At 52.2% G+C, this 23,929-nt stretch overlaps 1 protein-coding gene across 6 annotated transcripts in view; it reads left to right on the top strand.

Annotated features, from left to right (window-relative positions):
* The window catches only part of PTPRE (protein tyrosine phosphatase receptor type E), a 162,786-nt gene that overhangs the window by 107,311 nt on the left and 31,546 nt on the right, over nt 1–23,929 (top strand). For 5 of the 6 annotated variants that reach the window (XM_029061304.2, XM_029061305.2, XM_029061306.2 and 2 more), the window contains 5 exons: nt 4,143–4,240; nt 14,735–14,854; nt 16,247–16,410; nt 20,995–21,130; nt 23,518–23,667. In XM_029061304.2, coding sequence (XP_028917137.1) covers nt 4,143–4,240; nt 14,735–14,854; nt 16,247–16,410; nt 20,995–21,130; nt 23,518–23,667 — 668 coding nt within the window. The remainder of the gene's footprint in view (nt 1–4,142; nt 4,241–14,734; nt 14,855–16,246; nt 16,411–20,994; nt 21,131–23,517; nt 23,668–23,929) is intronic. The other variant, XM_029061303.2, reaches the window with a different exon arrangement.

Here is a 23,929-nt window from a genome sequence, read left to right as displayed (position 1 = left end):
CCTGGGATAGATATAAGGTAATCAGTTTAGACACAGTTCCGGTCCCACATGGGACTCACAGTCTTAATTCCCATTTTACAGATGAGGGAACTGAAGCCCAGGGAGGTCAAGTGACTTGTGCAGGTCAGGCAACAGAAACGGGGCAGATCCGGGTTTATTTATTCATTCATTCAATCGTATTTATTGAGTACGTACTGTGGGCAGAGCACTGTACTAAGCGCTTGGGAAAGTACAATACAGCAATATAGACAATCCCTGCTCGCAGCGTGGCTCAGTGGAAAGAGCCCAGGCTTGGGAGTCAGAGGTCATGGGTTCAAATCCCCGCTCTGCCACTTGTCAGCTGTGTGACTGTGGGCGAGTCACTTCACTTCTCTGGTCCTCAGTGACCTCATCTGTAAAATGGGGATGAAGGTTGTGAGCCCCACGTGGGACAACCTGATGATCCTGTATCTACTCCAGCGCTTAGAACAGTGCTCGGCACATAGTGAGCGCTTAACAAATACCAACATTATTATTGTTATTAAAATGGGGATTAACTGTGAGCCTCACCTGGGACAACCTGATGACCCTATATCTACCCCAGCGCTTAGAACAGTGGTCTGCACATAGTAAGCACTTAACAAATACCAACATTATTATTATTCATTCATTCATTCATTCATTCATTCATTCATTCATGTTTACTGAGCGCTTACTATGTGCAGTGCACTGGACTAAGCACTTGGAATGTACAAATCGGTAGCAGATAGAGACAGTCCCTGCCCTTTGACGGGCTTACGGTCTAATCCGGGGAGACGGGCAGACAAGAACAACGGCAATAAATAGAATCGAGAATATTATTATTATTATTAATGAGCTCACGGTCTAGAGGGGGAAGACTAGAGGGGGAAGACAGACATCGATACAAGTAAACAAACATCAATATAAGTAAATAAAATTACAGATATATACATGAGCGCTGTGGGGTGGGAAGAGGGGAAAGAGCAAAGGAAGAAAGTCAGGGTGATGCGGAAGGGAGGGGGAGATGAGGAAAAGTAGGGGTTAGTCTGAGAGGGCCTCTTGGAGGAGGTGGGCCTTCAGTAAGGCTTCGAAGGGGTAATAGTCTGTGGGATTTGAGGAGAGAAGGGGATTCCAGCCCAGAGGTAGGATATGGGCCAGGGGTCAGTGGCGAGACAGGCGAGATGGAGGCCCAGGGAGAAGGTTAGCAGCACCAGAGGGCCAACCCAGGTCCTTCTGACTCCTAGGCTAAGGCTGTCCATTCATTCGTTCAATAGTATTTATTGAGCGCTTACTACGTGCAGAGCACTGCACTAAGCGCTTGGAATGGACAATTCGGCAACCGAGACAATCCCTGCCCAATGACGGGCTCACAGTCTAATCGGGGGGGTCTAGACTGTGAACTTGTTGAGGGCGGCGAATGTGACTGTTATACTGTTTCACTGTCCTCTCCCAAGCGCTTAGTACAGTGCTCTGCACACTGCTGCACAGAGAAGCAGCGGGGCTCAGTGGAAAGAGCACGGGCTGGAGAGAGTCAGAGGTCATGGGTTCAAATAATAATGTTGGTATTTGTTAAGCGCTTACTATGTGCAGAGCACTGTTCTAAGCGCTGGGGTAGATACAGGGTAATCGGGTTGTCCCACGTGAGGCTCACAGTCTTAATCCCCATTTTACAGATGAGGTAACTGAGGCCCAGAGAAGTGAAGTGACTTCAAATCCTGGCTCTGCTGCTAGTCAGCTGTGTGACTTTGGGCAAGTCACTTAACTTTTCTGTGCCTCGGTTACCTCATCCATAAAATGGGCATTAAGACTGTAAGCCCCATGTGGGACAACCTGATCACCTGGTAGCCTCCCAGCGCTTAGAACAGTGTTTCTCCCCCGATTAGACTGTGAGCCCGTCGATGGGCAGGGATTGTCTCTATCTGTTGCTGAAGCGTACATTCCAAGCGCTTAGTACAGTGCTCTGCACGTAGTAAGCGCTCAATAAATACGATTGAATGAATGAACTGTAAGCGCACAGTAAATACGATTGACTGACTGTCTCAGCAGGCCTCGCTACTCCTTCCAGTGACTGACTGACTGACTCTATCCAGCAGACCACACTGCTTCGCCCAGTGTCTGACGGACTGACTGCATCCCGCAGACCGTGCTGCCTCTCCCACTGACAGACCCCCTGACTGACGGACTGACTGACGGACTGACAGACTGACGGCATCCAGCAGGCCATGGCGCTTCTCCCACTGATGGACTGACGGACTGACTTTACCTAGAAGGCCTCGCCGCTTGTCCCAGTGACAGATTGACTGACTGACTCTATCCAGCAGACCGCACTGCTTCGCCCAGCGTCTGACGGCCTGACCGATGGACTGACTCTATCTAGCAGGCCACGCTGCTTCTCCCCGGCCCACCCTTGGACGTTTCTCTGGACGTCTTTTGGCCCACACGACCGTTTCCCCGCTCTCGGCGTTCCCACCGCCCAGCCGCTTCTCCCGACGGTCACTTGGGGTCCCCAGGTTGTGCCGTCACCCCGTCCCACCCCAAATGTACAGAACGCCAGGTGTCCGGCGGGGCAGCAGGTGTCCAGCAGAGCAGCCGATCAGGGCAGCAGGTGTCCATCATAGCAGCAGGTGTTCATCAGAGCTGAGTGAGACCCTCTGTCAGAACTGTCCTCTGTGCAGACCCCTGAACATTTTCACTTTGAGACGAGCCCTGCTCCAAGTTCCAGAACTCACCGGGGATCAGAAGCAGCGTGGCTCAGTGGAAGGAGCCCGGGCTTGGGTGTCAGAGGTCGTGGGTTCGAATCCCATCTCTGCCACTTGTCAGCTGTGTGACCGTGGGCAAGTCACTTCACTTCTCTGTGCCTCAGTTCCCTCATCTGTAAAATGGGGATTAAGACTGTGAGCCCCACGTGGGACAACCTAATTACCCTGTGTCTACCCCCGTGCTTAGAACAGTGCTCGGCACATAATAAACGCTTAACAAATATCAACATTATTATTATTATTATTATCAGACAGGGATCGGGTACATTTCCCTCCTCCGTCTCCTTGCTCGGCCCTCAGTACAGTGCTCTGCACTCAGGAAGCTTTTAATAAATACTATTACCATCATCGTGAATACTACATGAGAAGCAGCGTGTCCTAGTGGAAAGAGCCTGGGCCTGGGAGGCAGAGGACCTGGGTTCTAATCCAGGCTCCACCACGTGTCTGCTGTATGACCGCGGGCAAGCCACTTGCCCCTCTAGACTGTAGCTGGTTATGGGCAGGGAACATGTCTGCTAATTCTGCGTACTGTACTCTCCCAAGTGTTTAGTACAGTGCTCTGCTCATAGTAAGTGCTCAATAAATACAATTGATTGATTGGTTCTCTGGGCCTCAGTTCCCTCATCTGCAAAATGGGGATTCAATGCTCCCTCCCACTTAGACTGTGAGCCCCACGTGGGACCCGATCGTCTTATATCTACCCCAGTGCTTAGCAGCCACGTGGCCTAGTATAAGAACGTGGGCTTGGGAGACAGAGGACATGGGTTCTAATCCCAGCTCTGCCACTTGTCCGCTGTGTGACCTTGGGCAAGTCACTTAACCTCTCTGTGCCTCAGTGACCTCATCTGTAAAGTGGGGATGAAGTCTGTAAGCCCTATCGGGGGACAACCTGATTATCTGCATATTTGTATATATTATTTGTCAATTTTATTAATGATGCATATATATCTATGATTCTATTTATCTTGATGATATCTACACCAGGCTACTTGTTCTGTTTTGTTCTGTTTTGCTCTGCTGTTTGTCTCCCCCGTTTAGACGGTGAGCCCGTTATTGGGCAGGGATTGTCTCTATCTGTTGCCAAATTGTACGTTCCAAGCGCTTAGTACAGTGCTCTGCACATAGTAAGTGCTCAATAAATACGATGGAATGAATGAATACCCCAGCGCTGAGAACACTGCTTGGCACATAGTAAGCGCTTAACAAATACCATCGTTATTATTATTGTACTTTCCCGAGCGCTTAGTACAGTGTTCTGCACACAGTAAGCGCTTAATAAATACGATTGATTAATTGATTGATTGCTGCAGCACCTGATCCTGCTATTACTACTGTTCCTGGCCGTCTGCGTAGTCTATAAAACTCTCCCTCTCCCGTTGGCAGGCCCCAAACAGGAGACAGTCAACGACTTCTGGAGAATGATCTGGGAGCAGAAGTCCGCCACTGTCGTCATGCTCACCAATCTGAAAGAGAGGAAAGAGGTAAGCCGGCCTCGTCCATCATCTTCATATTTCATCTCTCTCTTGAACCCTTTTCCTGTCGAGCGTCGGAGAGCTAGCTCTGGGTTGGTGACACCATTAACCACTTCCCCTTCCTCTCTCTTGCTCTCCCCCGCTGTTGCCAAAAATATGGCGGTGACTCAATATTTTCATCATGAGCCATGACTAACTCCGATCTCCTCCTTTTTCCCCCCTCCGTTTGGAATTCTTGGTCGTGCTTATAAAGGAAAACCTTCCACGAGCAGTTTTTACTGCAGGGATTTCTTCTCTTGTACCCACAGGGTCTAAACCAAACTAGGACTTTTCTGCCCCTTTCTTTTTTTGTATTAGGTTATTTGTTAAGCGCTTACTATGTGCCCAGCTCTGCCACTTGTCAGCTGTGTGACTGTGGGCGAGTCACTTCACTTCTCTGTGCCGCAGTTCCCTCATCTGTAAAATGGGGGTTAAGACTGTGAGCCCCACGTGGGACAACCTGATTCCCCTGTGTCTACCCCAGCGCTTAGAACAGTGCTCTACACATAGTAAGCGCTTAACAAATACCAACATTATTATTATTACTATGTGCTGAGCACTGTTCTAAGCGCTGGGGTAGATACAAGGTCATCAGATTGTCCCACGGGGGGTTCACAATTTTAATCCCCATGTTGCAGATGAGGTAACTGAGGCACAGAGAAGTGAAGTGAAGGTCACACAGCAGATGAGCGGCGGAAGCGGGATTAGAATTCATGACCTCTGACTCCCAAGCCCATGGTCTTTCCACTGACCCATGCTGCTTTCTCTCTCTCTCTCTGCCTATCTCTCTCCCTGCCCCTTCTCTCTTTCTCTTTGGTTCTCTGTCTCTCTCTTCCTGTCCTTCTCGGCCTTCTCGGTCACCTCTCCTCTCTCGGTGTCTCCCTGTCTCTCTCTGTGTCTCTCTCTCCCTGACCCTTCTGTTTCTCTTAGCCTCTCTCTTCATCTTTCTTTTCCTGTCCCTCAATGCCTCACAGCCTACTCTCTCTCTCTCCCTTTCCCTCCCTCTCCTCTCTCAGTTTTTCCCTGTCTCTGTGGGTCTCTCCCCCTGGTCCTTCTGTCCTTCTCTTTGCCACTCTCTCTGTCTCTCTTTTTTTGTCTCTCAACATTTTCTCCTCTTTCCTCTTCCTCTTTCTCCTCTCTGTCTGCCTGCCCTTTCTCTCATTTTCTTTGCTTTTCTCTTTTCCTGTCCCTCAAGGCCTTCTCTTTCATTCCCTCTCCTTTCCTCCCTTTCTTCTTTGTTTTCCTGTCTCTCTCTGTCTCTATCTCCCTGCCCTTTCTCTTCTTCTCTTTGCCTCTTCTCTCTCTCTTTTCCTGTCCCTCCCTGCCTTCTCTTTCCCCTTTCATTCATTCATTCAATCATAATTATTCAGCGCTTACTCTGTGCAGAGCACTGTACTAAGCGCTCGGAATGTACAATTCGGCAACAGAAACAGGGATTGTCCCTGCCCAACAACGGGCTTTCAGTCCTCTCTCTGTCTCCATGTCTTTCTCTCCCTCTCCCATATCTCTTTCTCTTTGCCTCCATCTGTCTCTTAATCTGTCCCAGTGCCTTCTCTTTGACTCTTCCCATTTCCCTCCTCTCCTCTCTGTCTTCCCGTTTCTCTGTCCCCCATCTCTCCATCTCTGTCTCTTTGCCCCTTCTTCCTTTCTTTTTGCCACGCTCTCTGTTTCTCTCTTCCTCTCCTCGCTGCTTTCTCTTTCACTCTCCATTTTCTCCATCTCTCTCTCTTTCCCTCTCCCTCTCTTTCCTTCTGCCCCTCTTCATTCATTCATTCATTCATTCATTCATTCATTCATTCATCCATCCATCCATTCATTCAACCGTATTTATTGAGTGCTTACTGTATGCAGAGTGCTTAGAAAGTACAATTCGGCAACAGATAGAGACAATCCCTACTCAACAATGGCCTCACAATCTAGAAGGGGGGAGCCTCTCTCTTATTTTCTTATTGTCTTTCTTTTTTCTCCCTTCCTGCCCCCCTTTCTCTTTTCTCTCTCCCCTTTCCTCCCTCTCCTCTCTCACTCCCTTTCTCCCACTTTCTCTCTCCTTCTCTCTCTCTCCCGACAACTTGACCTCTCTCCACCCGCAGTAGCCCAGACCCTCCTGGTGACCGGCCTTTTCCCGTGTGTGCTCTATCTGCTGTGGGGTGCCCAGGGTGTCCCCCCGGCGTGATGCCAAGGTCTTCCAGTGCTGGCTGACAGAGCTAAACTCCGGAAAAAGCCGGCCCCCTGACAGGAAGCTGGCTGGCTCGGGGGCGAGGGGCGTCCTGGGGCGGCAGGGGCGGCGGAGCCCTCCCGGCCCGATGCCAGGATCTCCCTGTGCTGGCTTACAGAGTCACACATAGGAAGAGGCCGGCCCCCTGACAGGAAGCAGGCCGACTCGGGGTCAGGGGGTGCCCAGGGGCGGCGGGGACCCCTGACGTGATGCCAAGGTCTCCCGGTGCTGGCTCACAGAGTCATACCCAGGAAGAGACCGAAGCCCTGACGGGAAGCAGGCCGACTTGGTGTCTGGGGGCTCCCCAGGATGTCAGGGGCCTCCCGGCATGATGCCAAGGTCTCCCCGGGGTGGCAGGGGCCTCCCGGCGTGATGCCAAGGTCTCCCAGTGCTGGCTCACAGAGTCATGCCCAGGAGGAGACCGCAGCTCTGACAGGAAGCAGGCCGACTTGGTGTCTGGGGGCTCCCCAGGATGTCAGGGGCCTCCCGGCATGATGCCAAGGTCTCCCCGGGGTGGCAGGGGCCTCCCGGCATGATGCCAAGGTCTCCCAGTGCTGGCTCACAGAGTCATGCCCAGGAAGAGACCGAAACCCTGACAGGAAGCAGGCCGGTTTGGTGTCGGGGGGCTCCCCAGGATGTCAGGGGCCTCCCGGCATGATGCCAAGGTCTCCCCGGGGTGGCAGGGGCCTCCCGGCGTGATGCCAAGGTCTCCCAGTGCTGGCTCACAGAGTCATGCCCAGGAGGAGACCGCAGCTCTGACAGGAAGCAGGCCGACTTGGTGTCTGGGGGCTCCCCAGGATGTCAGGGGCCTCCCGGCATGATGCCAAGGTCTCCCCGGGGTGGCAGGGGCCTCCCGGCATGATGCCAAGGTCTCCCAGTGCTGGCTCACAGAGTCATGCCCAGGAAGAGACCGAAACCCTGACAGGAAGCAGGCCGGTTTGGTGTCGGGGGGCTCCCCAGGATGTCAGGGGCCTCCCGGCATGATGCCAAGGTCTCCCCGGGCTGGTTCACAGGGTCACGCTCAGGAAGAGCCCGACCCCCTGACAGGAAGCAGGCTGGCTTGGAGGCAGGGGGCACCCGGGGGTGGTGTGACCCGCTGGTGTGATGCTGGGGTCTCCCCATGTTGGTTCAAAGGGTGGCTCTCAGGATTAGACTGTAAACCCGTCAGTGGGCAGGGATTGTCTCTATCTGTTGCCCATTTGTCCATTCCAAGCGCTTAGTACGGTGCTCTGCACATAGTAAGCGCTCAATAAATACTATTGAATGAATGAATGAATGAATGAATGAAGAGGCCAGCCCCCTGACTGGAAAGAGGCCAGCTTGGGGTGAAGGGATGACAGGGCCCCCCTGATGTGATGCCCACTGGGGCCGGCTCGAAGAGATGACCCCTCTGGCAGGAAGCAGGCTGGCTTGGGCCCAGGGGCACCTAGGAGCAGCCGGGCTCCGTGGCATAATAATGTTGGTATTTGTTAAGCGCTTACTATGTGCAGAGCACTGTTCTAAGCGCTGGGGTAGACACAAGGGAATCAGGTTGTCCCACGTGGGGCTCACAGTCTTCATCCCCATTTTACAGATGAGGTAACTGAGACACAGAGAAGTTAAGTGACTTGCCCAGAGTCACACAGCTGACAAGTGGCAGAGCCGGGATTCAAACCCATGACCTCTGACTCCAAAGCCCGTGCTCTTTCCACCGACTTGCCCACAGTCACACAGCTGACAAGTGGCAGAGCCGGGATTCAAACCCATGACCTCTGACTTCCAAGCCCAGGCTCTTTCCACTGAGCCACGCTGCTAATAATAATAATAATGGCATTTGTTAAGCTCTTACTATGTACCAGGCACTGTACTGAGCACTGGGCTGGCTACAAGCAAAAAACAGAGTCCATGTCCCACATGGGGCTCACAGTCTTCATCCCCATTTTACAGATGAGGGAACTGAGGCACAGGGAAGTCAAGTGACTTACCCAAAGTCGCACAGCTGACAAATGGCAGATCCAGGATTAGAACCCATGACCTTCTGACTCCCAGGCCCAGGCTCTAGCCAATAAGCCATGCGAGGTCTCCCGGTGCGGGCTCAGAGAGCCGCGCTCGGGAAAAGGCCAGGGCCCCCGACAGGAAGCCGGCCGGCTCGGGGTCAGGGGGCACCCCAGCCTGACGAAGTCAGTCGGGGGCAGCGGGTAGGTGGGATCGAAGGAAGAATACTTTTCTTCTCAGCCTGTGCACGCGAAGTGATGGCAGATGAGAGTCAAACTTACTCTCTTCCCCTCTTCAAAGCCCTAGTGAGAGCTCACCTCCTCCGGGAGGCCTTCCCAGACTGAGCCCCCCTTTCCCTCTGTTCCTCCTCCACTCCCTTTCCCCCCCCTCACCCTCTGCTCTTCCCCCTTCCCCTCCCCTCAGCACTGTGCTTATTTGTATATATTATTTATTACCCTATTAATTTTGTTAATGAGGTGAATATGTCCTTGATTCTATTTATCTTGATGATGCTGTTTTGTTTTGTTCTGTTTTGCTTTGTCCGTCCGTCTCCCCCGTTTAGACTGTGAACCCGTCATTGGGCAGTTATTGTCCCTATCTGTTGCCGAACTGTACATTCCAAGCACTTAGTACAGTGCTCTGCACATAATAATAATAACGTTGGTATTTGTTGGTCTTTAGGAAGCAGCGTGGCTCGGTGGAAAGAGCGTGGGCTTTGGAGTCAGAGGTCATGGGTTCGAATCCCAGCTCGGCCACTTGTCAGCTGTGTGACTTTGGGCGAGTCACTTAACTTCTCGGGGCCTCAGTTACCTCATCTGTAAAATGGGGATGAAGACTGTGAGCCCCACGTGGGGCAACCTGATTCCCCCTGTGTCTACCCCAGCGCTTAGAACAGTGCTCGGCACATAGTAAGCGCTTAACAAATACCAACATTATTGTTATTATTATTTGTTAAGCACTTACTATGTGCTGAGCAATGTTCTGAGCGCTGGGGGAGATACAGAGTAATCAGGTTGTCCCTCGTGAGGCTCACAGTCTTCATCCCCATTTTCCAGATGAGGTAACTAAGGCCCAGAGAAGTGAAGTGACTTGCCCTCAGTCACCCAGCTGACAAGTGGCGGAACCGGGATTCGAACCCCTGGCCTCTGACTCCCAAGCCCGGGCTCTTTCCACTGAGCCACGTATAGTAAGCGCTCAATAAATGCTATTGAATGAACAATAATAATAATAATAATGTTGGTATTTGTTAAGCGCTTACTATGTGCAAAGCACTGTTCTAAGCACTGGGGTAGAAACAGGGAAATCAGGTTGTTCCGCGTGGGGCTCACAGTCTTCATCCCCATTTTACAGATGAGGGAACTGAGGCACAGAGAAGTTAAGTGACTCGCCCACAGTCACACAGCTGACAAGTGGCAGAGTTGGGATTTGAACTCATGACCTCTGACTCCAAAGCCCGTGCTCTTTCCACTGAGCCACGCTGCTTCTCTAGAGGGGTAGGTTGAGGGAGATGGGGAGGGAGGAGAGGTTTGGAGCCCTGGCAGAGAGTCAGGGACGCCGGCCTGGGCCGAGACGGGGGAGCCACGGGAAGGAGGATCGAAGTCGCACTGGGTCTGGCTGCGGTTCCTGCTCCTTTTTTGGGAACAGCTGAGACGCAGCAAGGACTAGGGAGAAGGAGTGTGGACTTCAGAAAGGCAGTGTGGTCTAGGGCTCCATCACTTGTCTACTGAGTGACCTTGGACAAGTCACTTACCTTCTCTGTGCCTCACTTACCTCATCTATAAAATGGGGATGGAGACTGTGAACCCCATGTGGGACAACCTGGTGACCTTGTGTCTACCCCAGCGCTTAGAACAGTACTCGCACCTAGTAAGCGCTTAACAAATACGACAATTATAATTATTATTAGGGAGGAGTGTGGCCTAGAGAGAAGCAGTGTGGACTACGGAAAGGCAGTGTGGTCTAGGGCTCCATCACTTGTCTGCTGTGTGACCTTGGGCAAGTCACTTAACTTCTCTGAACCTCAGTTACCTCATCCTGATTACCTTCTATCTACACCAGAGCTTAGAACAGTGCTTGGCACATAGTAAGCGCTTAACAAATATGACAATTATAATCATTCATTCATTCATTCAGTAGTATTTATTGAGCGCTTACTATGTGCAGAGCACTGTACTAAGCGCTTGGAATGTACAAATGGGTAACAGATAGAGACAGCCCCTGCCCTTTGACGGGTTTACGGTCTAATCGGGGGAGACGGACAGACAAGAACAAGAGCAATAAATAGAATCAAGGGGAAGGACACCTCATTAAAACAATAGCAAATAAATAGAATCAAGGTGACGTACATCTCATTAACAAAATAATGGAATCAAGGTGATGTACATCTCACTAACAAAATAAATAGGGTAATGAAAATATATACAGTTGAGCGGACGAGCAGAGTGCTGAGGCGAGGGGAAGGGAGAGGGGAAGAAGGAGCAGAGGGAAGGGGGGGAAAAGAGGGCTTAGCTGAGGGGAGGTGAAGGGGGGAGTTGAGGGGGAGCAGAGGGAAAAGGGGAGCTCAGTGTGGGAAGGCCTCTTGGAGGAGGTGAGCTTTAAGTAGGATTTTGAAGAAGGGAAGAGAGTGAGTTTGGTGGAGGTGAGGAGGGAGGGCGTTCCGGGACCGTGGGAGGACAATTATTATTAGGGAGAGGGAGTGTGGCCTAGAGAGAAGCAGTGTGGTTTAGGGAGAAGGAATGTGGCTTTGGGAGAGGCAGTATGGACTAGGGAGAAGCAGCACGGCCTAGCGGGTAGAGCCTGGGCCTGGAAGTCAGAAAGACGGGGGCTCTAATCCCAGCTCCCCCACCTGTCTGCTGTGTGACCTCGGACAAGTCACTTCACTTCTCTGGGCCTCAGTTACCTCGCAATTGAATGAATGATTGAATGACTATTCATGAGAAGCAGCCTGGCTCGGTGGAGAGAGCGCGAGCTTGGGAGTCAGAGGACGTGGGTTCTCATCCCGGCTCCGCCACTTGTCAGCGGTGTGACTTTGGGCAAGTCACTTCACTTCTCTGGGCCTCAGTTACCTCATCTGGAAAACGGGGATTAAGATTATGAGCCCCACCTGGGACAACCTGATTACCTTGCATCTACCGCAGAGTTTAGAAGAGTGCTTGGCACATAGTAAGTACTTAACAAATACCATCATTATTATTATTATTATTATTATTATTATTATATTGAGTGCCTACTGTGTGCAGAGCAATGAACAGTGCTTGGCACATAGTAAGCGCTAAACAAATACCATCGTTATAATGAACAAAGTGCTTGGAAGAGGCCAATATTACAGAGTTGGTAAACACACCCTCTGCCCACAAGGACCTTAGAGTCTAGGGGAAGGTCAGCGCGGCTTAGTGGAAAGACCCGAGGCTTGGGAGTCAGAGGTCGTGGGTTGTATCCCTACCTTGTATTTACCCCAGTGCTTAGAACAGTGCTTACTATGTGCCAAGCACTGTTCTAAGCGCTGGGGTAATAAGAATAAGAATAATAGTAATAATAATTAACATGGCTAGAGAAGCAGCATGGCTTAGCGGCGAGAGTGGAGTCTTGGAAGTCAGAGGTTGTGGGTTCTAATCCCGCATCTGCCTCATTCATTCATTCATTCATTCATTCATTCATTCATTCGTATTTATTGAGCGCTTACTATGTGCAGAGCACTGTACTAAGCGCTTGGAATGGACAAATCGGTAACAGATAGAGACGGTCCCTGCCCTTGGATGGGCTTACAGTCAGCTGTGTGACTTTGGGCAAGTCACTTAACTTCTCTGGACCTCAGTTACCTCGTCTGTAAAATGGGGATTAAGCCTGTGAGCCCCACGTGGGACAACCTGAATACCCTCTATCTACCCCAGCGCTTAGAACAGTGCTTGGCACGTAGTAAGCGCTTAACAAATACCACAATTATCATTATTATTACTAAGAGCTTGGAATGTACAAATCAGTTTTTACAGATGAGATAACTGAGGCTTGCCCAGGGTCGCCCAGCAGACACGTGGCGGGGCCGGGATTAGAACCCACGTCCTCGGACTCCCAAGCTCGTGCTCTTGCCACTCGGTGACGCTCAGTCAGATGAGAAGTTCGGAAAGGACAGGAAGGAGCAGCTTGGAGAAATCGGGAAGGCCCAGGCCGGGATTTCACGTGGCCCAGGCCGGGGGCCGGAGCTGGAGGAAGATGAGGAAGCAGAGCCCGCCTCCTCTTTCCTTTCCCGCACCCGCCCCTTCCCTCCCAGCGTGTGATTTTCATTCTGGGCTTCCTCGCGCCATCTGGTTTATTTTTATTCTTTCCACATGATATCGTTGCCCAACCAAGTTCTCTTTCCCCCGGTCGGCGGGCGCGTCGGGCCGTGCGGTCCCACCCTCTTGGGCCCGGCCCTCTCGGCCCCCGTTTTTAACCTGGACATCTAACGCCCCCCTGGGCAATCCCTGCTGGGCCCGGGAGTCCCCGTCCGCCCCGTGCTCTGCCATCGGGAACCAGCGTGGCCTAGTATATCGAGCCCGGCCCTGGATTCAGCAGGACCTGGGTTCTAATCCCGGCTCCGCCTCTTGTCTGCTTGGGACCTGGGACGAGTCGCTTCACTTCTCTGGGCCTCGGTTATCTCATCTGGAAAATGGGGATTAAGGCGGTGAGCGCCAGGTGGGGCGGAGGCTGTATCCAACCTGATTAGCTCGTATCTACCCCACTGCTTAGAATAATAATAATAATAATAATGTTGGTATTTGTTAAGCGCTTACTATGTGCAGAGCACTGTTCTAAGCGCTGGGGTAAACACAGGGGAATCAGGTTGTCCCACGTGGGGCTCACGGTCTTAATCCCCATTTTACAGATGAGGGAACTGAGGCACAGAGAAGTTAAGTGACTCGCCCACAGTCACACAGCTGACAAGTGGCAGAGCTGGGATTCGAACTCATGAGCCCTGACTCCAAAGCCCGTGCTCTTTCCACTGCGCCACGCTGCTTCTCCTTCTTCTTCTTCTGTTCTTCTTAGAACAGTGCTTGGCACATAGTAAGATAAGAGTTTAACAAATACCATTAAAGAAATAATATGGGGCTGTGGTCCCCTAAGTCCCCACAATAATCATAATAATAATGTTGGTATTTGTTAAGCGCTTACTATGTGCCAAGCACTGTTCTAAGCGCTGGGGTAGACACAGGGGGAATCAGGTTGTCCCACGTGGGGCTCACAGTCTTAATCCCCATTTTACAGCTGAGGGAACCGAGGCCCAGAGAAGTTAAGTGACTCGCCCAAAGCCACATAGCTGACAAGCGGCGGAGCCGGGATTTGAACCCATGACCTCGGACTCCCAAGCCCCTGCTCTTTCCACTGAGTCACACTGCTTCTCTACAGCCTGGTAGAGAGACGCTAATCAGATCAGACACGGTCCCTGTCCCACATGGGGCTCACCGCCTTCATCCCCATTTTACAGATGAGGGAGCCGAGGCCCAGAGAAGTGAAGTGACTGCCCCAAGATCACAAAGCTGACAAGTGGCGGAGCCGGGATTGGAACCCACGTCCTCCGACTCCCCGTCCTAGCCACTTTCCGCTGCTTTGGGGAAATGGCAGGGCCATTCATTCAGTAGTATTTATTGAGCGCTGACCATTCAATAGTATTTATTGAGCACTTACTATGTGCAGAGCACTGTACTAAGCGCTTGGAATGGACAATTCAGCAATAAGCAATAGTAAGTGGGATGAGGGGCAGTGTCCCCTCCCCGACGCCCCATCGCTACCCCAGACGGCTCCGCAGTTTCTCCCCAGAGCTATTTCTCTCTGGGTACATGCGCCCGCAGACCGGTGATTCATTCATTCGTTCAATAGTATTTATTGAGCGCTTACTAGTGCAGAGCACTGTACTAAGCGCTTGGAATGGACAAGTCGGCAACGGATAGAGACAGTCCCCGCCCTCTGACGGGCTTACGGTCTAATCGGGGGAGACGGACAGAGAAGAACGATGGCAATAAATAGAGTCGAGGGGAAGAACATCTCATAAAAACAGTGGCAACTAAATAGAATCAGGGTGATGTACATCTCATTAAACAAAATAAACAAAATAAATAGGGCGATGAAGATCTATACAGTCGAGCGGACGAGTACGGCGCCGAGGGGGTGGGACGGGAGAGGGGGAGGAGGAGAGGGAAAGGGGGAGAAGAGGGTTTAGCTGCGGAGAGGTGAAGTGGGGGGTAGAGGGAGCAGAGGGAAAAAAAAATCATTTGGACGTTTCGGTAATTATCGTCCCTTAGGAAAAATGCTTCCAGTATTGGCCGGATCAGGGCTGCTGGATGTACGGGAATATCCGCGTTTCCGTGGAAGACTGCATGGTCCTGGTGGACTACACCATCCGAAAATTCTGCATCCAGTCGGTAGGTTCCCCCTCCTCGCTTCCTTCTTCAAAGTCACCTTCGAGTTCGTCCCCAGAGAAACTTTCCAAAATCCTCAGGTTGCTATAAACAGGTGGCGGGAGGTAGGTTTTGGATTCTTTTTTTTTTTAATTCATTCAATAGTGTTTATTGAGCGCTTACTATGTGCAGAGCACTGTACTAAGCGCGGAGAGTGTACAATTCGGTAACAGATATTAATTAACAGATTTAATGGTATTTGTTAAGCGCTTACTGTGGTCCGGGCAGTAGTTGATAGAAGCAGCGTGGCTCAGTGGAAAGAGCCCGGGCTTGGGAGTCAGAGGGCGTGGGTTCGAATCCCGGCTCCGCCACTTGTCAGCTCTGTGACCCGGGGCAAGTCACTTCACTTCTCTTTGCCTCAGTTCCCTCTTTGGTAAAATGGGAATTAAGATTGTGAGCCACACGTGGGACAACCTGATAATCTTGTATCCACCCCAGCGCTTAGAACAGTGTTTGGCACATAGTAACAAATACCATCATTATTACTATTATAGAACTTGGGCCTGGTAATCAGAATAATAATAATAATTAAGGTATTTGTTAAGTGCTTACTATGCGCTCAGCACTGTACTAAGCACTAGGGTAATCAGATTGTGCCACGGGGGCTCACAGTTTTAATCCCCATTTTACAGATGAGGTAACTGAGGCACAGAGAAGGTGAGTGACTTGCCCAAGATCACACAAGCAGACAAGTGGCAGAGGAGGGATTAATTAGAACCCACATCCTCTGACTCCCATGCCCACGCTCTTTCCACTAAGCCATGCTACTTCTTGTGACCTTCAGAAAGTCACGGGTTCTAACTCTGGCTCCGTCAGAGCTTCAGAGAGGGGACGAGTCAGGGTCTGCACAGTGGCCTAGTGGCGAGAGCCCAGGCCTGGGAGTCCGAAGGCCGCGGATTCTAATCCCGGCTCCGCCGCTTGTCCGCCGAGTGGCCTTGGGCAAGTCGCCTCTCCAGACCTCAGTTCCCTCGTCTGTAAAATGGGGATTGAGACCGTGAGCCCCAGGTGGGACAGGGGACTGTGTCCAACTCTTTTCGCTCCTATTCACCCTGTCGATTAGTGCAATGCCTGGCACACAGTAAGCGCTTAACAAATGCCAGAATGATTATCGTATGGCCGGGGTCGAGGGGAAAGAGGAGCAGAGGGGGCAAGCAAGGGCACTGGAGCGGGAGGGCCGGGCGTGGGACGGGCCGCTTGGCCGGAGAGCGGGCCGCCGCCCGTGGCCGTGGAGGGGTGGGGGCGAGCGGCCCGGTTCCCTCGGGCAGATCTGCACCCCGGGTCCGCCTGCGGCCGCCGGCCCGCTCCCGGCGCCCGCCGGGTCCTGCCCGCCCCACAACCGTTTGCTGTCGCCCGCAGCAGCTGGCCGAGTCCAGCAAAGCGCCCAGGCTGGTGACGCAGCTCCACTTCACCAGCTGGCCGGATTTCGGGGTGCCCTTCACGCCCATCGGCATGCTCAAGTTCCTCAAAAAGGTCAAGACGCTCAATCCCGCGCACGCCGGCCCCATCGTCGTTCACTGCAGGTGGGTATCCCAACCCCCGCCCTACCCGGGGCACCCCCGACCTTCCCCTGGCACCCCCAATCCTCCCCGTGGCTCACCCAATCTCCCCTGATGCCCCCTGGTCACCCCCCTAACCGCCCATCCTCTCCCCTCCACATCCCCACATGGAGAAGCAGCGTGGCTCAGTGGAAAGAGCCCGGGCTTGGGAGTCAGCGGTCATGGATTCGAATCTTGGCTCTGCCACTCGTCAGCCGGGTGACTGTGGGCGAGTCACTTCACTTCTCTGTGCTTCAGTTCCTTCATCTGGAAAATGGGGATGAAGACTGGGAGCCTCACGTGGGACAACCCGATGACCCTGTATCCACCCCGGCGCTTAGAACGGTGCTCTGCACTTAGTAAGCGCTTAACAAATACCAACATTATTATTATCCCCTGATGCCCCCCGGGTTTCATTCATTCATTCAGTTGTATTTAAGTGCTTACTGTGTGCAGAGCACTGTACTAAGCGCTTGGGAAAGTACGATACAACAATAAACAGTGACAGTCCCTACCCACAGTGAGCTCACAGTCTAGATGGTGGGGAGACAGACATGGATACAAATAAACAGACATCACTATTTCTACAAATTATTTATTTTATATATTATATATAATATTGATATTTATTTATTTAATATTTATTTATTTCTCTGTTCCTCCGTTTGCATAACGGGGATTAAGACGTTAAATCCCACGTGGGACGGGGAATGTGTCCAATCCGACGATCTCGTGTCTTTCCCGGTGATCGGTTCAGTGCCTGGCACATAATAAGCGCTCAACAGATACTTTTGGAAAAAAGGAGGCGGTGGAAGCAGGAAGGACTCCTGCCGCTCAGCGGGGAATTAGATTGTGGGGCTAATCGTGACTCAGCCGCCTCACCTGCCAGTGACTTTTAGACTTTTGACCTTTAACAAGGCTCCCTCCTCCTCTGGAGGAGGAGGAGGAAGAGGAGGAGGGAGAAGAAGAGGAGGAGGAAGGAGAGGAGGAGGAGGAAGGGGAGGAGGAAGAAGAAGAGGAGGAAGGGGAGGAGGAGGAGGAGGAAGAAGGGAAGAAGAGGAGGAAGCAGGGAAGAAGAAGAAGAGGAGGAGGAAGGTGTGGAGGAGGAGGAGGAGGAGGAAGAAGAGGAGGAGGAGGAGAAAGGGGAGGAGGACGACGAGAAAGGGGAGGAGGAGGAGGAAAAAGAAGAGGAGGAGGAAGGGGAGGAGGAAGAAGAAGAGGAGGAGGAAGGAGAGGAGGAGGAATAAGAAGAAGAGGAGAAGGAGGAGGAGGAGGAAGAAGAAGAGGAGGAGGAGGAGGAAGAAGAAGAGGAGGAGGAGGAGGAAGAAGAGGAGGAGAAAGGGGAGGAGGACGACGAGAAAGGGGAGGAGGAGGAGGAAAAAGAAGAGGAGGAGGAAGGGGAGGAGGAAGAAGAAGAGGAGGAGGGAGAGGAGGAGGAATAAGAAGAAGAGGAGAAGGAGGAGGAGGAGGAAGAAGAAGAGGAGGAGGAGGAGGAGGAAGAGGAGGAAGGGACCCAGAAGATGATGGTTGATTCACTGGGGAAAAAATCAAAGTCTGCCCTTAGGCCCACTGCGAGAGAACATGGACTTTCTCATTTCTAATCAATCGTGGTATTTGTTGAGCGTTTTCTGTGTGCAGAGCACTGTACAGCTCTACGTTCATTCAGTCGTGTTTATTGCACGCTTACTGTGTGCAGACCACTGTACCAAGCGCTTGGAAAGTACAATTTGGCAACAGATAGAGGCAGTCGCTACCCACTGACGGGCTCACAGTCTAAAGGGGGAGGCGGACAACAAAACAAAGCAAAACAAGTAGTGGGCCGTCAATATCATCAAGATAAATAGAATCATAGATTATTGAGTGCTGACTCTGTGCTGAGCACTGTATTAACTGCTGGGGAGAGGACAGTAGAATCTCCTTTTCCGACCCAGCCCGCACACTCCGCTCCTCTAATACCAACCTTCTCCCTGGGCCTCCATCTCTCCTGTCCCGCCGCCGACCCCTGGCCCACGTCCTGCCTCGGGCCTGGAACGCCCTCCCTCCTCACATCTGACAGATAAAAATAATCATAATAATGTTGGTATTTGTTAAGCGCTTACTATGTGCGGAGCACTGTTCTAAGCGCTGGGGTAGATACAGGGTAATCAGGTTGCCCCACGTGAGGCACACAGTCTTCATCCCCATTTTACAGATGAGGGAACTGAGGCACCGAGAAGTTAATCATCATAATAATAATGTCGGTATTTGTTAAGCGCTTACCATGTGCAGAGCACTGTTCTAAGCGCTGGGGGAGATACAGGGTCATGAGGTTGTCCCACGTGAGGCTCACAGTCTTAATCCCCATCTTACAGATGAGGGAACTGAGGCACCGAGAAGTTAATCATGATAATAATAATGTTGGTATTTGTTAAGCGCTTACTATGTGCAGAGCACTGTTCTAAGCGCTGGGGAAGATACAGGGTCATGAGGTCGTACCACGTGAGGCTCACAGTCTTAATCCCCCTTTTCAGATGAGGTAACTGAGGCCCAGAGAAGTGAAGTGACTCGCCCACAGTCACACAGCTGACAAGTGGCAGCGCCGGGATTTGAACCCATGACCTCTGACTCCCAAGCCCGGGCTCTTTCCACTGAGCCACGCTGCTTCTCTCGTTGCTGTCCCCCACTTCAAAGCCTTATTGAAGACCCATCTCCTCCAGGAAGCCTTCCCTGATTGCGCCCCCCTTTCCCCTTCTCCCACTCCCTTTTGCTTCACCCGAACTCGCTCCCTTTATTCATCCCCCCCCCCCAGCCCCACACATAGACCTGTATAGATTTGTCATTTCTAATAATAATTACGGTATTTCTTAAGCGCTTACTATGTGCCAAGCATTGTTCTCTATTTACTTACCTATTTATTTATTTATTCATTTATTTATTTATATTAATGTCCATCTCCCCCTCTAGACCGTGAGCTCGTTGTGGGCAGGAATGTGTCTCTTTGTTCTTGTACTCTGCCAGGCGCTTAGTACAGTCCTTGGCGCGCCGTAGGTGCTCACTAAATACGAGGGAATGAATGAATGGAGTCAGCAGACGTGGGAGCTGAGGGTCTGCTGTGTGCAGAGCACTGTACTGAACGCTTGGGAGAGAAAAATGGAATTAGTACACACATCCCTGCCCTCAAGGAGCTGATGGTCTGCTGTGTGGAGAGCACTGGACTGAGCACTTGGGGGGAGTACAATAGGATCCCTGCCCTCAAGAAGCTCACTGTTTACTATGTGCAGAGCACTGTATTGAGCACTTGGGAGAGTCCGATAGTGGCTCAGTGGAAAGTGCCCGGGCTTGGGAGTCAGAGGTCATGGGTTCGAAATCTGGCTCTGCCACCTGTCACCTGTGTGACTGTGGGCAAGTCACTTCACTTCTCTGGGCCTCAGTTACCTGATCTGGAAAATGGGAATTAACTGTGAGCCTCACGTGGGACAACCTGATGACCCTGGATCTCCCCCAGCGCTTAGAACAGTGCTCTGCACGTAGTAAGCGCTTAACACATACCAACCTTATTATTAATAGACACGATCCCTGCCCTCAGGGACTTTACAAAAGCCCTTCTCGACTGCTCTCCATGTGGTTGAACTCCACTTACAAAGGAAAGAAAGTGGTGTATGCGCTTCTCCTTTCATTCAATCGTATTTATTGAGCGCTGACTGTGTGCAGAGCACTGTACTAAGCGCTTGGGAGAGTCCAGTAAAACAAAACACACACCCGTTTCCTGCCCACGATTATTATTATTATTATGGTATTTGTTAAGCACTTACTACGTAGCAAGTACTGTTCTAAGCATTGTGGCTTAGTGGAAAGAGCCCGGGCTTGGGAGTTAGATCGAGGTCGTGGGTTCTAATCCCGGCTCCATCACTTAGCTGAGTGACTTTGGGCAAGTCACTTCACTTCTCTGTGCCTCGGTTACCTCACCTGTAAAATGGGGATGAAGACTGTGAGCCCCGCGTGGGACGACCTGATTACCCTGTATCTACCCCAGTGCTTTGAACAGTGCTGGGCACATAGCAAGCGCTTAACGAATGCCATCATGACCTTCTAGACTGTGAGCCCGACGTTGGGCAGGGATCGTCTCTGTTGCCGAATTGTCCCTTCCAAGCGCTTAGTACAGCGCTCTGCACACAGTAAGCGCTCAATAAATACGATTGAATGAATGAATACAAGCAGAGTAGGGTGGACACAGTCCCTGTCCCACTTTGGGTTCGCAGCTTCAATCCCCATTTTACGGATGAGGGAACTGAGGCCCAGAGAAGTGAAGTTACCCAAGGTCACCCAGCAGACGGGTGGCGGAGCCGGGATTCGAACCCAGGTCCTTCTGACCCCCAGGCGCCGAGGCTCCACCCGTTAGGCCACACTGCTACCCTGGCTCCTGTTCCTATCCGGTTCCTCAGGAGAGGAACCGGCCCGTCCCTCGCGGACGGATCGTGGCCGTTATTTCGCGGCCCGTCCCGCTCCCGAGCGCTCAGTACGGCGCCCCGCCACCGGGCGGGGCTCAGAGGGGTTGACGCCGCGTCCCGTGTCCCTTGGTCCCTCCTCAAGCGCCGGCGTGGGTCGCACGGGGACATTCATCGTCATCGACGCCGTCATCGACATGATGCACGCCCAGCGCAGGGTCGACGTCTTCGACTTCGTCGCCAGAATCCGCCGGCAGCGTCCTCAGATGGTGCAGACCGAGGTGAGAGGCGGGCAGGGGGCCGAGAGGGGCGGGACTCCGCCCGCCGGCCGGTCCCTAAGCCCTTCCCACGGGCACGACGCTCTGCTAAGCGCTCCCGGACACGCCGACCTCCCGGATGGGGTATTAGTCGGGGTATTTATGAAGTGCTCCCTGTTTGCCAAGAACGGTGCTGAGGGCCAGTGGAGACACCGACCTAACAGATCACTTCGGTGTGTTAATTAAGAAGTGCTCACCGTGGGCACTGTGCTGAGCGCTGCCGTGGGCGCCAACGTGACGGATGGGTTAGTTATGGTATTTATGAAGGGCCTCCCTTGGGCCCAGCACTGTGCTAAGCGCTAGTCTAGACGCCAGTGTGACAGATAAGTTGCTTGTGGTATTTTTGACGCCGCAATCGGTCAGGTGATTATGCAAAAGCCGGGAAGTGTATACTCACGGCTGGAGATTACAGCTGTGTGACCTTGGGCAAGTCACTTCACTTCTCTGGGCCTCAGTTCCCTCCTCTGGGAAATGGGGATGAAGACTGTGAGCCCCACGTGGGACAGCCTGATCACCTCGTAATAATGATAGTAATGTTGGTATTTGTTAAGCGCTTACTATGTGCCGAGCACCGTTCTAAGCACTGGGGTAGACACAGGGGAATCAGGTCGTCCCACGTGGGGCTCACAGTCTTCATCCCCATTTTCCAGGTGAGGTAACTGAGGCACAGAGAAGTTAAGCGACTCGCCCAAAGTCACACAGCTGACAAGTGGCCGAGCCGGGATTCGAACCCATGAACTCTGACTCCAAAGCCCGTGCTCTTTCCACCGGTATCCCCCCCAGCGCTTAGAACAGTACTTTGCACAAAGTAAGCGCTTCATAAATGCCATCATTATTATTATTTACCCACCAGCACCAAAGAAGCCAATCAATCCATCAATCAGTGGTGCCTATTAATTATGATGGTATTTTTTATGGTATTTTTTTAGGGACCTGCTCTGTGTCGAGCACTGTTCTAAGCGCTGGAGTAGATACAGGTTAGTCAGGTTGGACCCAGTCCCTTTCCCGCGTGGGGCTCACAGTCTTAATCCCCGTTTTACAGATGAGGGAACTGAGGCCCAGAGGAAGGGAAGTGACTTGCCCAAGGTCACACAGCACTGGGCGGAGCCGGGATTAGAACCCGTGATCTTTTGACTTCCAGGCCTGGGGTCTGTCCGCTACTCCATGTTTATTGAGCGCTTATCGTATGTGAATACTAGTGCCCGTACTAAGGACTTGGAAGAGTACAATATCACAGAGTAGTTAGTAATAATAATAATAATTGCAGTCTATGTTAAGCTGTGTGACCTTGGGCAAGTCGCTTCACTTCTCTCTGCCTCCGTTACCTCATCTTTAAAATGGGGATGAAGACTGTGAGCCCCACGTGGGACGACCTGATTACCTTGTATTCCCCTCCCAGCGCTTAGATTAGGGCTTGGCACATAGTAAGCACTTAACAAATACAAATAAAGTGTTTAACAAATACCATCATCATTCTTATTATCATTATTTTCATCTACCCCAGCGCTAAGTACAGCGCTCGTCACCTAGTAAGCACCTAACAAATACCATCATCCCAGTACAGTGCTCTGCACACAGTAAGCGCTCGATAAATCCGATTGAATGAATCAAGCGCTTAATGTGCCCCAGGCGCTGTAATGATGAGGATGATGATGATGATGATGGCATTTTGTTAAGCGCCTACTATGTGCAAAGCACTGTTCTAAGCGCTGGGGAGGATACAAGCTGATCCGGTCATTCCACGTGGGGCTCACGGTCTTCATCCCCATTTTACAGATGAGGGAACTGAGGCCCAGAGGAGTGAAGCGACTTGCCCGAAGTCACACAGCTGACACGTGGCGGAGTCGGGATTTGAACCCACGACCTCTGACTCCCAAGCCCGGGCTCTTTCCGCTGCTCTTAGGGCTAGTGAGCTGTACTAAGGGGTGGGGTAGACAGAAGGAAAAGGGGTTGGCCACGGTCCCTTGTCCCCCGTGGGGCCCCCGGCCTCCATCCCCATTTTACAGAGGAAGGAACCGAGGCCCGGAGAAGCGAGGCTACCCCAGCGTCTACCCCAGCGCTCGGTACGGTGCTCGTCATCTAGTGAGCACCTAACAAATACCATCGTCCCAGTCCGGTGCTCTGCACACGGTAAGCGCTCGATAAATCCCACTGAATGAATTAGGCGCTTACCGTGTACCGGGCGCTGCGACGATGGCGATGCCGATGGCGTTCTGCTAAGCGCTCACTATGTGCCGAGCACTGTTCCGAGCGCTGGGAGGGAGGATACAAGGGGATCAGATTGTCCCACGCGGGCTCAGGGTGACGGGGCGCCCGGCCCGCCCACAGCCCGGCCTTCCTCTGCCCCGCAGATGCAGTACTCGTTCATCTACCAGGCCCTGCTGGAGCACCACCTCTACGGCGACACTGAACTGGACGTCACCTCCCTGGAAAAACACCTGCAGGGGCTGCAGAACACCACCACCCGCTTGGACAAGATCGGGCTGGAGCAGGAGTTTAAAGTAAGGCCCTCGCGGCTGGGACGCTCCGGATCGGAATTCCCCAGCCGCGCAGAGACCCACGGAGACTGGGGGGAGACGACGGGGGAGAGACAGAGAGAGAAATAATAATAAATTATGTGGGTATTTGTTAAGCGCTGACCATGTACAGAACACTGTTCTAAGCTCGGGGGTAGATACGGGGTCATCAGATCGTCCCACGTGAGGCTCACAGTTAATCCCCATTTTCCAGATGAGGGAACCGAGGCCCAGAGAAGTGGAGTGA

Source organism: Ornithorhynchus anatinus, chromosome 3, assembly GCF_004115215.2.
Source record: "Ornithorhynchus anatinus isolate Pmale09 chromosome 3, mOrnAna1.pri.v4, whole genome shotgun sequence".
Lineage (NCBI taxonomy): Eukaryota > Metazoa > Chordata > Mammalia > Monotremata > Ornithorhynchidae > Ornithorhynchus > Ornithorhynchus anatinus.
This window is presented reverse-complemented; position numbering and strand designations above follow the sequence as displayed.